The 13,640-nt window shown below is 41.1% G+C and overlaps 1 protein-coding gene across 2 annotated transcripts in view; it reads left to right on the top strand.

The window, feature by feature from the left end:
* KLHL6 (kelch like family member 6) overlaps positions 1–13,640 on the top strand; it is a 105,123-nt gene that overhangs the window by 61,326 nt on the left and 30,157 nt on the right. For both annotated transcript variants that reach the window (XM_056563133.1, XM_056563132.1), the window contains one exon: positions 7,756–8,205. In XM_056563133.1, the coding sequence (XP_056419108.1) occupies positions 7,756–8,205 (450 nt within the window). The remainder of the gene's footprint in view (positions 1–7,755; positions 8,206–13,640) is intronic.

Below are 13,640 nucleotides of genomic sequence, written 5' to 3'. Positions count from 1 at the left end.
TTCACCCATCAAGTCAAGTGCGACGTTTCAGCCTCACAATGAAGCCTTTCTCAAGCAGTGTCAAGGCTTCATTGTGAGGCTGAAACGTCGCACTTGACTTGATGGGTGAATAACTACACCTTTTTTCTGCCATTGGAGTGCCGCTTTCATTTTTTGGAGTTGCTTAAGAAGGGTTTGGAGTTTGAACCTGTGAAGGATGAGCACCCGATTTGGACTTTAAGTCCTATTGTACAGTGCCGGTTCCCTAATTTTTACTATACATATACATATATATATATATATATATATATATATATATATATATATACATACATATGTGTTCTTTTACTATGTTCATTGTGCCATGACTAAAGATCTTGGGTGATCTGAAACGCCTCTTCTTTGGATGTCTCCTCAGTACCTCTTACCTAGCTTTAACATCTATTTTCCCCATTATTGTTTTTGTTTTAGGCCATGCCGAAAGACCAGCAGGTTTTTGGTTTTCTCTTACTTTTCTTTTACTTTTGGTTTTCTTTTGCTGTTGTAATTTATCTCAGTGCTATGTTGTGTCAGTCTGTATGTTGATGCTCTTACCCCTTCCTTTAGGCTTTCTTCTGCTATTTTCAATGTTGTACCTATGCTGAGCAATGTATAAAAGTATGCAGGGACAGACTGACACCACTCAGGGCCTCCGGACCAAATAAACCAAGTATAGGGTAGCTAGCTATGATTGTAACATAGTTAGCGTAGCTTAGGTTTTATAGTGAAAGGAGGTATGTTATAGGTTTTAAAGTACAGAGACTACAACTCCCAGCATGCCCAGGCATACTGGGAGTTGTAGTTTTGCATGTTTTACAGTGAAGGGACCAGCTAAAGGCTGTCCAGGCAGGATGGGAGTTGTAGTTTTACACAGGTATAGAGTTGTTAGCGTAGCGTAGTGTTAGTGCAGTTTTAGAATAGTTAGCGCAGTGTATTGTTAGCGCAGTTTTAGTGTAGGTAGTGTAGTGCTAGCGCAGTTTTAGTGTAAGCGTAGCATAGTGTTAGCGTAATTTTTGCATAGTTTTAGCGTAGTTAGCGTAGCGTAGTGTTAGCACAGTTTTAGCGTAGTTAGCGTAGTGTAGTGTTAGTGCAGTTTTAGCATCTTTAGCATAGCATAGTGTAAGCAGTTTTAGCGTATTTAGCGTAGTTTAGTGTTAGCACAGTTTTAGCATAGTGTAGTGTTAGCACAGTTTTAGCGTATTTAGCGTAGTGTAGTGTTAGCGCAGTTTTAGTGTAGTTAGTGTAGTGTAGTGTTAGCGCAGTTTTAGCATAGGTAGTGTAGTGTTAGTGCAGTTTTAGCGTATATAGCGTAGCGTAGTGTTAGCGCAGTTTTAGCGTAGCGTAGTTAGTGCAGTTTTAGCGTAGTGTTAGCGCAGTTTTAGCATAGTTAGTGTAGTGTTAGCACAGTTTTAGCGTAGTTAGTGTAGCGTAGTGTTAGCGCAGTTTTAGCATAGTTAGTGTAGTGTTAGTGCAGTTTTACACAGGTGTAGTGTAGGCAGTTGCGCTCCTCTACGTTAATGTAGCAGAGGCCATTTCGCTCTGCTACGTTAATGTAGCAGAAGCGAGCGCGCTCTGAGCTGCGCTAGTTAGTTCATAAGGGGTATACAGCCATCTATATAGATGGCTGTATACTGTGATCAGAAGGCCAGATACGTGAATGCGGAGGACTATGTTGGAGTCGGTGGACTACGACGATGACCTGCATTTTTTATTTTGTTTTTAATAAAATGATTAACGAGGGCTGTGGGGACGTGTTTTTCCTAATAAAATGTTTTAACTTGTGTGTGCTTTTTTTAAATTACTTTACAGGCTTAGACGTGGAAGCCGTCTTGTAGACAGAGTCCATTACTAAACCAGGGCTTAGTGTTAGCCCCAAAAACAGCTAGCGCTAACCCCCAATTAGTACACTGGTGCCCACCGCCACAGGGGTACCGGGAAGAGTTGATACCAACAGGCCCAGAGCGCCAAATATGGCGCTCTTGGGCCTAGGTGGTAACAGGTTGGCGTTATTTAGGCTGAGGAGGGCCAGTAACAATGATCCTTGCCCACCCTGGATATGTCAGGCTGTTGCTGTTGGTTGGTATCCGGCTGAATATGAAAAGACGGGGAACCACACACGTGTGTGTATATATATATATATATATATATATATATATATATATACACTAAATACATTTAAAAAAAAAGTGTGTGGTTCCCCGTCTTTTAATTTTCAGACAGATACCAACCAAACAGCAGGATGGGCTAGGACCATTGTTACTGGCCCTTCCCAGCCTAAATATGCCAGCCTGTTACTGCCTAGGCCTAAGAGCACCATATATGGGGTTCTTGGCCTGTTGGTATTGGCTCTTCCCGGTACTCCTGTGGCGGTGTTTTTGGGGCTAACGATAAGTCCCGGCTTAGTAATGGACTCCTTCTATAAGATGGCTTCCACTACTAAGCCTGTAAAGTAATTTAAAAAAAAAACACAGCCAAGTTAAAACATTTTTATTAGGAAAAACACAGCCCCACAGCCCTCGTTAACCATTTTATTTAAATAAAACAAAAAAAAATGCAGGTCATCATCGTAGTCCACCAAATCCGACATAGTCCTCCGCATTCACGTATCTAAAATGAGAAGAAAATAAAAACACAAAAAAATGGGTTAGTACATTTTTGGGGTTCTTCCCCCTGGAGAGCCGAACTTACCACCCCCGTTCTAGCTCTGTCATCTTCCTGTATTGCTCCACGTCTAGTGACGGAGCAGGAACGGAGGTGGGTAAGTGGCCTTCTGATCACCGTATATAGATGGCTGTATACCCCTAATGAACTAACTAATGGCCTCTGCTACTTTAACGTGCAAGGACGTACTCGCCTCTGCTATGTTAACGTAGCAGAGCACAATGGCCTCTGCTACTTTAATGTAGCAGAACACTATGGCCTCTGCTACATTAACGTAGTAAAGTGCAATTGCCTCTACTACTTTTGTAAAACTACAACTGCCATCCTGCCTTTGGCTGTCTGGGCATGCTAAGAGTTGTAGCCCCTTTACTGTATGACTAAGCTAAGCTACACCCTATGCTACACTCTCTAAACTACGCTTTATCTGTCTGTAAAACTAATTTAGCTACACTACACCTGTGTAAAACTGTGCTAACACTACGCTACACTAACTACGCTACACCTGTGTAATACTACACTATGCTAAGCTAACTACACCTCTTTAAAACTACGCTAACTATGCGAAAACTGCGCCAATATTACACTACGCGAAATACTCTAAAACTAGGCTAACACTACACTACGCTAAATATGCTAAAACTGTGCTAACACTACGCTATGCTAACTAGTCTAAAACTGCGCTATCATGCTACGCTAACTATGCTAAAACTGTGACAACACTACACTACGCTAAATACGCTAAAACTGGGCTAACAGTACGCTATGCTAACTACTCTAAAACTGCGCTAACACTACGTTACTCTAACTACGCTAAAACTGCGCCAACACTAGACTAAGCTAAATACGCTAAAACTGTGCCAGCACTACAGTACACTAACTACTCTAAAAATGCGCTAACACTACGCTCTGCTAACAACTCTATACCTGTGTAATACTACAACTCCCATCCTGCCTGTTAGCGTATTGCTGCGCATGCGCTCTAAGGTTTCTATGGATCTAAGTAAACTTTACATCACTGGTGCTGCCACGCTTCGACGTGAGGTTCTCCCAGGCAGCCACTGCGGTTCTCTTAAAGGACCTCCACTACAGTGGCTGTCTGGGAGCAGAATAATTGTAACAGCCCTGGGCCTGGCTCCGATGTCGGAGACTTAGCAGCCGCGGCATGCCCTTTCCCTGTGCCAGGCCCGGCTATTTAAAAAATGTAAATATGTATATTTTTTTTAATTTTAAATGACAAGAGGCAGACGGCAAGCCCTTTTCCCGGCAACGTCAGAATGGACCAGCCGGTCTGTCCGCCCCTGGAAGTATGTATACTGTGCTTGCTTGAATGCTTGTTAAATCTTGATTGCTTTCCCCCTCCTCCCTTTGGAAGCAAACAGTGAATATGGTCAGGATCTTATTTCCACTATTTAGGTTTCATTATATAACATTAAGGCCAGGTTCACATTATGGCATTTTCAACCGGAATTTTGCTTCTGAATTTTGGTCAGAAATTCCGCTGCTTGAGGGCAAAATGCAGGTGAATGGGTTTTCCATTAACCCATTTACACTGTGAAAGTTTCTGGGTGGAATTTCCACCAGAAAATTCTGGTCTAAAAATTTCGCCAGAACATTGAACTTGCTCAATGTTCTGGCGGAACCTGTGCCACAGATATTGTCATCTATTGGGACGGCAATGTCCGCGCAGTCCAAGTGCCAATTGGTTTCAGTCAGTGCTGGCCATACTTGGAATCTCCGGACTGAATTTTTCCGCCCAGAGATTCTCAGTGTGAACCCGGCCTTAAGATATGTTTACACGGTAGAAACAAATGGGCGGAAAGTCCGGTGGGCCCTAGAACTGTGTGGAATTGTGCCGTCTCATAGACGGCAATGCATTTCTGAGTGAAATCCGCAGAAAGTATTAACATGTCTAATCGATGTCTAATCGTTCTGCAATGGAAATTCCACTGTGTGCACAATGCAGCAGAATCCCATTGAAATCAATGTGACTCTGCTGGAGCGGAATGTCTGTGCGGAATATTCCGGCAGAATTCCGCATGGACAGTCCGCTGAGTGAACATGCCCTTAGGCTATGTTCCCATTATGGAATGTCCGCACGGAGAATCTCTGTGTGAACATTCTGGATAGTGTGGGATGGTTATGCATTCTGTGCAGTCTCCGCACAAAGAACGAATGTGTTTATTCTTTATGTGGACCCGGGAAATGGAATTTCCATGATGGAAACATCTGGTATGGAAATTCTGCCATGTGCACAGTGCAGCAGAATCCTGTTAATTTAACGGGACTCTGCTGCAGTGGAATTTCTGTGCGGACATTCCAAGGGGAATTCCGCACTGAAATTCCGACTTGTGAACATGGCCTCAGAAGACCATTTTATAAATAAAATAAAAATACTTGTAAATAAGTTGAAAATACATGTTTTGAGATTCAGAAGCTTGCCTGTTTCTTTAAGAATTGATTTATAACTTGTGTACATGTTTTTAACATGTTAAAGCCCAAAGGTGATGTAAGTCTATTGCTTAACAGCCTCTCGAGTGCAAGTTTTTAACTGCTTTTTCCTACTGAATGGTGTTCTTGGTTATTTGCCAAATATTTTTTGGCTCTTTTGGATTATGAAATCTTATTATACATAAGATTGAATGATTTTTCCCAGTCATAGGATAGTTACGTCTCTTTCCTTCATCACTTCCTGTAACTCTCCACTTCAGCCTGCTATCTGTGTGTGTTCAGACAATGTTTTCCTAACTAAGGACCCCTGCACTACTTTCTTATCTGTATTGGTTGTGTGGGATAAGCTTAAGAATAACAGCTCAGAGATAAATGCATTTGTAGGGCTCTACAAGCTGAATGTCATCATGTAGAATCATCCAGCCATGCTGTCAAAATAACATGAACCTTTTAATGGTTAACCAATAAAAAGACTGGGGTAAAAATTGTTGAAAAATAAGTTAATTCTATTTGGTATCAGATAATAAGATGAATGTTAAGAGAATGAACCAATAAACATAAAGATATAATAAAGATCATGATAATTAAGATAGAGATAAAGTGGTGAATATAAGTGTTGCCACAATTTTTTTTAATGCCCTGTTCGCTATTTTTTTCTGGCTCTCAATATTTATATACATTTATTATACATTTGTGGCATTTTTTTTTTTTTTACCACTTTTCGTTATGGCCATCGTTTTCTTGTTGATGCCCTAATAGGTTCATGTGTTGTGGGTTTTTAAATGCGCCAAGTATTTGCAACTTGGAATCTTTTTGCACAATTTAACTCCACTCAACGAGTGGGGTAGAAATCCACAAGGGAATAAGATGCTTTGTAAAGCAAGATATTTTTTCTCATTATACATCATGCAACAATGTGAAAAATGTGATATTAGTAAAAGGGAAAGTGTGAGCTAGAAAAATGAAGTGAAAAAGGGCACAAATTATAAATTCTCCCACAGTGTAGCACTTAATGTAGTTACACTGTGGTTACAATTTTTGGTGAGAGTTTTTGGCCCTAAATGCTGGGTTAACATGTTTTGGTCAGTATTTGATACTCATTTAGAGTTCTTAAAATTATCTTACATTAATAGTATACATAAGCAAACTAGCAGAGCGGTATGCTGACTTATACCATGGCATTCTTACGCCAGGTCCATTGAGTGCAGTGTACTATTAGTGACTATGTGTGGTCTATTTCTTACTGTATACTGTTGTTTTGCAGGACTCTAAAGCACAGGTGGCCATGTTTTTGAGTCCCACAAGATAGCAGTATACAGTAAGAAATGGACCAAACATAGTCACTATTAGAGTTGATGCAGTCAATTGGACTTAAAGGGGTATAAGATGTCCCCAGCGGTGGGACCCCAGTCATACATGCATGGAGCCAACTCTGCTCCGTGCCAGATGACTGGTGACTACAGCCGCCATGCCCCCTCCATTCATATCTATGGGAGGAGACATGAATGGAGGGGGCATGGCTTGACATCACAAACGTGGAAGCTCCAAGCTTCTGTGTTCCAGACGCTGCTGCCGGCCTGGAGATCTCGGGGGTCCCCAGCGGCAGGACCCCCATGATCAGACATGCTTTTGATAAGGGATAAGATGTTTTTCAGCGGAGTACCCCTTTCATAGACCAAATGTTAAAAGAGAACTCTAGCCAAAATTTACTTATCTACTATCCACATGATAGGGAATAAGTAGCTGATCGCAGGGGGTCCGACCACTGGGACCCCACGATCTCCGGAATGGGACCTGGCACTCAGTGAGGGCCACATGCTGCAGACACTGTAAATTCTCCATTAATTTCTATGGGACTTCCAAAAGGACCGGAGTACAGCACTCGGGCATCATCGGTGCTCCCATAGAAATGAATGGAGCGTGTGCTGTCTACCAGTAGACATCACACGCTCCTCACTGAGAGAGCTGGGGTCCCGTTCCAGAGATCGCGGGAGGTCCCAACAGTTGGACCCCCGCGATCAGCTATTTATCTTCTATCCTTTGGAAAAGAGAAGTTAATTGTGGCTGGAGTTCTCCTTTAATACACAACAATATATGTAAGCATGCCATACTGCTTTACCAGCATATACAATGAATTGAATTCTCCGCTTAGAAATAATTAACATCTGCTTTGCCATTAACTTCAATGTATTTTACTCTGCACTGTACACATTGCGTAAATGTTCATTCTTCTTGTGGAATACGTGAGCAGAAGTCCATTGAAGTCAATGGTAAAAAATTTTCTGCTTGAAATCATTTCCGCATGGAATTTGCGTGGAAATTCTGCACGAAAAAAATAAATAAATAAAAAGGGAAATTCCAATTGGTGGTTGTAGTCCAGCAAAAAAAAAAAACAGTTTCCTCCTGTATTCTGTGTGGAAATTCTGCCAGATTTTTGCACAAATTATGCACAAAAGTTTTGCAAATTTTGCACAAAAAAAGTAAGTTCCGTGGCTGAATTTTTACGCCAGTATTCCTCTCCTATTCCTCAGTATGAACGCACCCTAAAGATGTAAAAGTGAATGGTATGTCTCTACATGCACAGATGTTCAGCGTCCAAAGTTTTGCAACTTCCTGTTTCTCTTTCAGTTCCTTCGAATGGTGGATGCCTGTTCCAGTTTCCTTACAGAAGCTCTTCACCCTGAAAACTGTGTTGGAATTTTAAGACTTGCAGATACCCATTGTTTAGACTTGTTGAAGTTGCAAGTCCAGAACTACATCATCCAAAACTTTTCTCAGGTTGTAAACCATGAAGAGTTCCTCGAGTTGACATCTGATGTTCTATACCACATTCTAAAGAGTGATGAGCTGTATGTCACGGAGGAAGCACAAGTCTTTGAGACTGTAATAAAATGGGTGCAGTATAAACAATCAGAGAGGATTTCTCTTCTGCCAAAAATGTTAGAATGTGTCCGGCTGCCCTTATTAGACCCCTGGTATCTTGTTGGTACAGTAGAAACCAATGAACTGATCAGACAGTGCCCTGAAGTCTTCAATTTAATGCAAGAAGCACGCATGTATTATCTGACAGGCAATGAGGTAAGTAGATATACAATAAATACTTTTCACATTTCCAATTTACCATGGAGCCAAAATGGATTACTACTAGTGAAAACAGGTTGTACTGTAACCATTCATAGACAGAGGGCAAATCTGCTCTGCTTACTGATGGATAGGGGTTGGGGCTTGTTATGCTCATAGAATTAAAGGGGGATCCTGTAGTGCCTTGTCGAGAGGGCATACTGTAGACAAATGTTGAGTTGGAGCCAAAATGTTGCTTTATTTTGTAAACACATTAGAAGGCCATTGGAAGGAAGTTCATGCTTTTGGTTTTTATTGGTGTTGTGTGTGGCTACTAAGCAAAGGAAGACACTGCTGTGACTACTGGTGGGCCACTGTTTTCACTCCTAGGGGGATATACAGTTCAGTCTGTAGCTATGAAGAAGAGGGCGGGATCCACCTCTCATGGCAAGAGGGTAGCGCAGTAATTTTTTAAATTGTATTTTCTCAAGTTTTGCTTTAAGGGGTTCTGCATTAAGGACAATCCCTAGTAAAGATCCCCTGCTGCGATCTTCAGTGACCAGCTCTGATTTGTGAGAAAACCTAGCAGTACATGTTCAGTTTCCGTGTAGTTTCACAAGAAGCAAAATTAAGCATTGCACGGTGCACATTCATATCAATGGGTTGTCTATGTAAGAACAGAACAAGTCCTCAAAAGCAAAAGACACTTAGATAATTTTATAATATAGATAATCATATTTAATTAGCTGAGGGCCTGACATATCCTTCTCTCATACCGAGATCTCCTATCCCATCCTCATATCCTATCCTCATATCCCTAGCTCATATACCGACCTCATATCCCTTCCACATATCCTGACCTCATATCCCGGTCCTCATATCTCGTTCTCATATGCCATTCTTATATCCCTATTTCATGTCCCTTCCTCATATCCTGACCTTATATCCCGTCCTCATATTTTGTTCTCATATGCCATTCTTATATCCCTATTTCATGTCCCTTCCTCATATCCTGACCTTATATCCCGTTCTCATATCTTGTTCTGATATGCCCTTCTTATATCCCTATTTCACGTCCCTTCCTCATATCCTGACCTTATATCCCGTCCTCATATCTCGTTCTCATATGCCATTCTTATATCCCTATTTCATGTCCCTTCCTCATATCCTGACCTTATATCCCGTCCTCATATCTTGTTCTCATATGCCATTCTTATATCCCTATTTCATGTCCCTTCCTCATATCCTGACCTTATATCCCGTCCTCATATCTTGTTCTCATATGCCATTCTTATATCCCTATTTCATGTCCCTTCCTCATATCCTGACCTTATATCCCGTCCTCATATTTCGTTCTCATATGCCATTCTTCTATCCCTATTTCATGTCTCTTCCTCATATCCTGACCTTATATCCCGTCCTCATATCTCGTTCTCATATGCCATTCTTATATTCCTATTTCATGTCTCTTCCTCATATCCTGACCTTATATCCCGTCCTCATATCTCGTTCTCATATGCCATTCTTATATCCCTATTTCATGTCTCTTCCTCATATCCTGACCTTATATCCCGTCCCTCTCTAACTGTTTTTTGCACTTGCTTGTCGGACAATCAGCAGAATGTTTAAAAGTCCTGGGCAATTTCTGCAGCCCAAGAGTAATGCGAGAGTATAAACTTGCATACTTGCCTTGAACTTTATACACAAAAAAAAAAGTCATTCTTGCAAATGAGGGTGGGTTAGTGATGATTTAACACTACTGTACTATATTTTTAGTTGACATATTAGTAAAATGTGTACCCAGTTTAATCTCCGGCCATTTGGAAGTGGATTATGCTATTACATTATCTAATTCCAAAAATATCTCTTGTAGGCTTAAGTTACACAGCTATAGTATGATGTGTCGGTTGCAAAGGCAGGAAATTCTTTGCCAATTTTTTCTTTTTTCTCTTATTTGGACTGTTAATTTGCAAGGGAGTTAAGGTGTAAATGGATAGTAGAAAATGTAATGTACATTGGGGTGATGTAACAGTATTAAAACATAACTTTTAATGTATAACTCCAATAAATTCACCTTGTGTGCTGTATAAAAATATGACCTAATCTAATATCACAGAAACTGGTTGTCTATCATTCTCGGGTGGTCACGTGAATACTTAAAGAATGTCCAGGGTACACCACTTCAGTGATAGATATCTGATATATACTTCTTTTGTAGCAGAGCATTTCATATTTAAGTAAATTCATCTGGATTTCTGCCTGGATGTCCTTGGGCATCTGCTTTGCCAGTTGCTTGGATTCAATCATTTTATTGTATGAATTTTTACTTGGTGTTAATAAAGATTGTGAAGGAATGGTCATTAACCTTCCTTAGCAGGTGTGGCATCTATGTATGGTTGCATATAGCTGTTCAGTATGCCATTGTGATCATTGATGTGCCTTTTCTTATGTTTTTCACTCATTACTGGGATTTGGGTTTGTTTCATTATTATGTGGCAGAAGCGAAGGCAGAACCCTTAGTGGGTCCCTAACCCTTGGGTTAGGGACCCACTCTGACTAGGTGGCATTGACATGGCGAGTGGACTTGTACATTTTGATCAAAATGGATGCTAACAACCTGTTTTTGAATTTATGCTGAGAAGGAAGTAGATCAAATTACAAATTGTGGATTTGCTGCTGTGTTTTTTTCCCCTCTGTTTTTGTTTTACAATTGTAGTCCGTCCCTCTTTTATAGCCAGCACTCTGCTCCACCCATTTGGCTCAGGCGTTTTTAATTAGCAGGAGACTGCATATGGGTTTCCTCCTAGCATTCTCCCAGCCCTCTGGAATGGAGCACATGGTAGGTGTTCACACTGGTGGTGGCCATTGTTGCTGTGATGCTGTGGGGTGGGGTGGAGTGGCCCGGAGCCAGGTGCTTGATCGAACAGCAGTGGGGTTGCCTGGCTGATGGGTCATTCCCCCTGTGGGCTTTGTGTTGCGGTGATGGTGGTCGCCGCCCGGCGCTATGCCAGTGTTAGGTTAGGGACCCACTCTGACTAGGTCACCTTGATGTGGCAAGTGGGCTTGTACTTTTTGATCAAGATGCATACTAACAACCTGTTAGTTTTTGAATTTATGCTGAGAAGCAAGTAGATCAAAATACAAATTGTGGATGTGTTTTTGGTTCTCTATTTTTGTTTTTCAAAGGCAGAACCCCTTTGCCATTTTTTGGCATTCTCTTTATAGGCCTGGTAATCTGCAGGAAAGTTAAGGTGTGAATGGGTCTCCCTGTAGGTCCAAAATGTAAGTGACTGCTGTCAGAGCAATTAATTGATGGTATTAAAGGGTTTGTCCAGAAACAGAAAAACAGAGCTGATTTATTCAAAAAAACAGCACCACACCTATCCTTAGGTTATGTGTGGTAGTACAATTTAGAGCCATGCACGTCAATGTAACTTAACTGTAAATTTCTAATCCTGGATAACCCCTTTAAAGCAGATCTGTCAGATCTATGCCCAATCTTTTTGGGGCAGTATAGCACAGTGGTGGCGACACTTAAAGGGGTGTTCCAGGATTTTTTTTTTATTTGACTATGCCACAGGGGCTGTAAAGTTAGTGAAGTTCATAATATAGTGTCTGTACCTGTGTGTGTGTGTGATGGTTTTCTCCCAATTATTATGTGATTTGAACCCCAATATTTATTTTTTAACAGCATATAAAATGACTGTTGTATCAGATTTTTCTCAGGTTGCAATGCAGCCTCACTATTCAGCCGATGACTGGGAGTCTGTCTACTTCAATGGGTGGAGGGATCGCTTGGTGGGAGAGAGATCAATCTGCAACTAATGCAACAGCTGTAGGCACCCTGATTGAAAACCAATAGTCTTTTGAATGTATGCAGCTTATTTATGTTTCAATTGGTGGGGTGGCTGATGTGTGGGAGAGAGGAAAATTGAATTCTGGGATTTGTAGGCAAAAAAGAAAACTCAAACAGGAAATAAAAGTTCACAAAAAGCTAGCCACGGTGTTATGGTATCCTCACAACAAAGCCATTTAGCCCCAAGACAAGCGCAGATCCTTCCTAAGCATGTCCATTACTGTCTGCCAGGTACATACTAAAATCACCTTATGGTGGATAACCCCTTTAACATATTCTCTAATTTGCTATAATTTGATCCAGTACTTTTATGTTATTATCTGTACAAGTGCTGGGTCAAATGGAGTGGAATTTTAGCAGTGTGGTTTAGATGCATGATTACTCAATAGTAATATAGATATATAGTAATATTGAGATATAGTAATTGTGACGGACTGACTCCGCCAAAAGTGACTTCTCCTTCCGGATGACGAGCCCCAGCATATCACAGGCAATATCCCTAGGCAGAACTAGAGATTATTGCATCCTTGTACCCAAAGAAGCAGGCAACACCAGTCTTCAGGTATAAAATCAAAACTCTTTATTGTGGAACAAGTGTCTTCTTTTATAGGAAGGACATCACAGGGGGAAGGGTCAGTAAAGACAATACAGGTGACAGTGAGTCTGGGAGATAATCCAATAAAGGTGATTAGCTCTCCCTATACAGTGCCTTGAGTGCAAAAGGTGGAGGTGTGCAGAAGTTGGACTGTGTGCAAAAAGGAGAAGCATGTGTAGAATTAGTGTATTGTACAAAAGGTGAACCGTGTGCAAAAAGTGGACCGTGTGCAAAATGTGAACCATGTGCAAAAGGTGTATTGTGTAAAGGAGGTGGACAGTGTGCAAAAGGTCGACAGTGTGCAAAAAGGTGTATTGTGCACAGAAAGTGGACCGTGTGCAGAAAGTGTATGAAAACAGTAAATGAAAGTATTTTAACTCTAAGCTTTATGTCCCTGGACAACATCAACTGAGGGGTTCAAATAGTGATGTCCTAAAGACTCTAAGGTCCGTTGCAGTATTATAGATATGCTGGAAAGGCCAGAGGAGATATTGGAAGAGCGGAGTCCAACGGCTTGTGGAGATAGACTTCCCAGGGAATCTGGGGAGACCTGGAGTAGAACAGATCAATAACTTCCTGCACAAATACGAGAGGGGAGGGGGGAATCAAACTCCATTTACAGAGAATCTGCATCAAGGCCATTAATAAGAGCTTACAAAAGATAATGTTGTTCACATTGCTTCAGAGAAAATGTTAGTATGATTTACAAATTGTTTTTAAATGACCGCCATTAATAACAATAAAGATTAAATGATATTTACACTTTAAGTGAATGCGACAGAGTTTTAGTACCAGGCTCAGCCATACTCCTATATATGGCGCGGTTTTTTGTGTAAACCTTGTGCTGATCAGCAGAAGTCCTAGGGGGGGTTGGACCCCATTGAGCCAAAAGTGATGGCCTATTCTAAGATTAAGATGAATGAACTTCCACTGGGAAGGGATTCCAGCACTAAGGAAAGAATACATTTAAAAATTTCCACTCTTTCGGATTTTCTCAGTAAA

Source organism: Hyla sarda, chromosome 3, assembly GCF_029499605.1.
Source record: "Hyla sarda isolate aHylSar1 chromosome 3, aHylSar1.hap1, whole genome shotgun sequence".
Lineage (NCBI taxonomy): Eukaryota > Metazoa > Chordata > Amphibia > Anura > Hylidae > Hyla > Hyla sarda.
The sequence above is the reverse complement of the archived record's forward strand: the minus strand, read 5'-3'. Positions and strand labels throughout refer to the sequence as shown.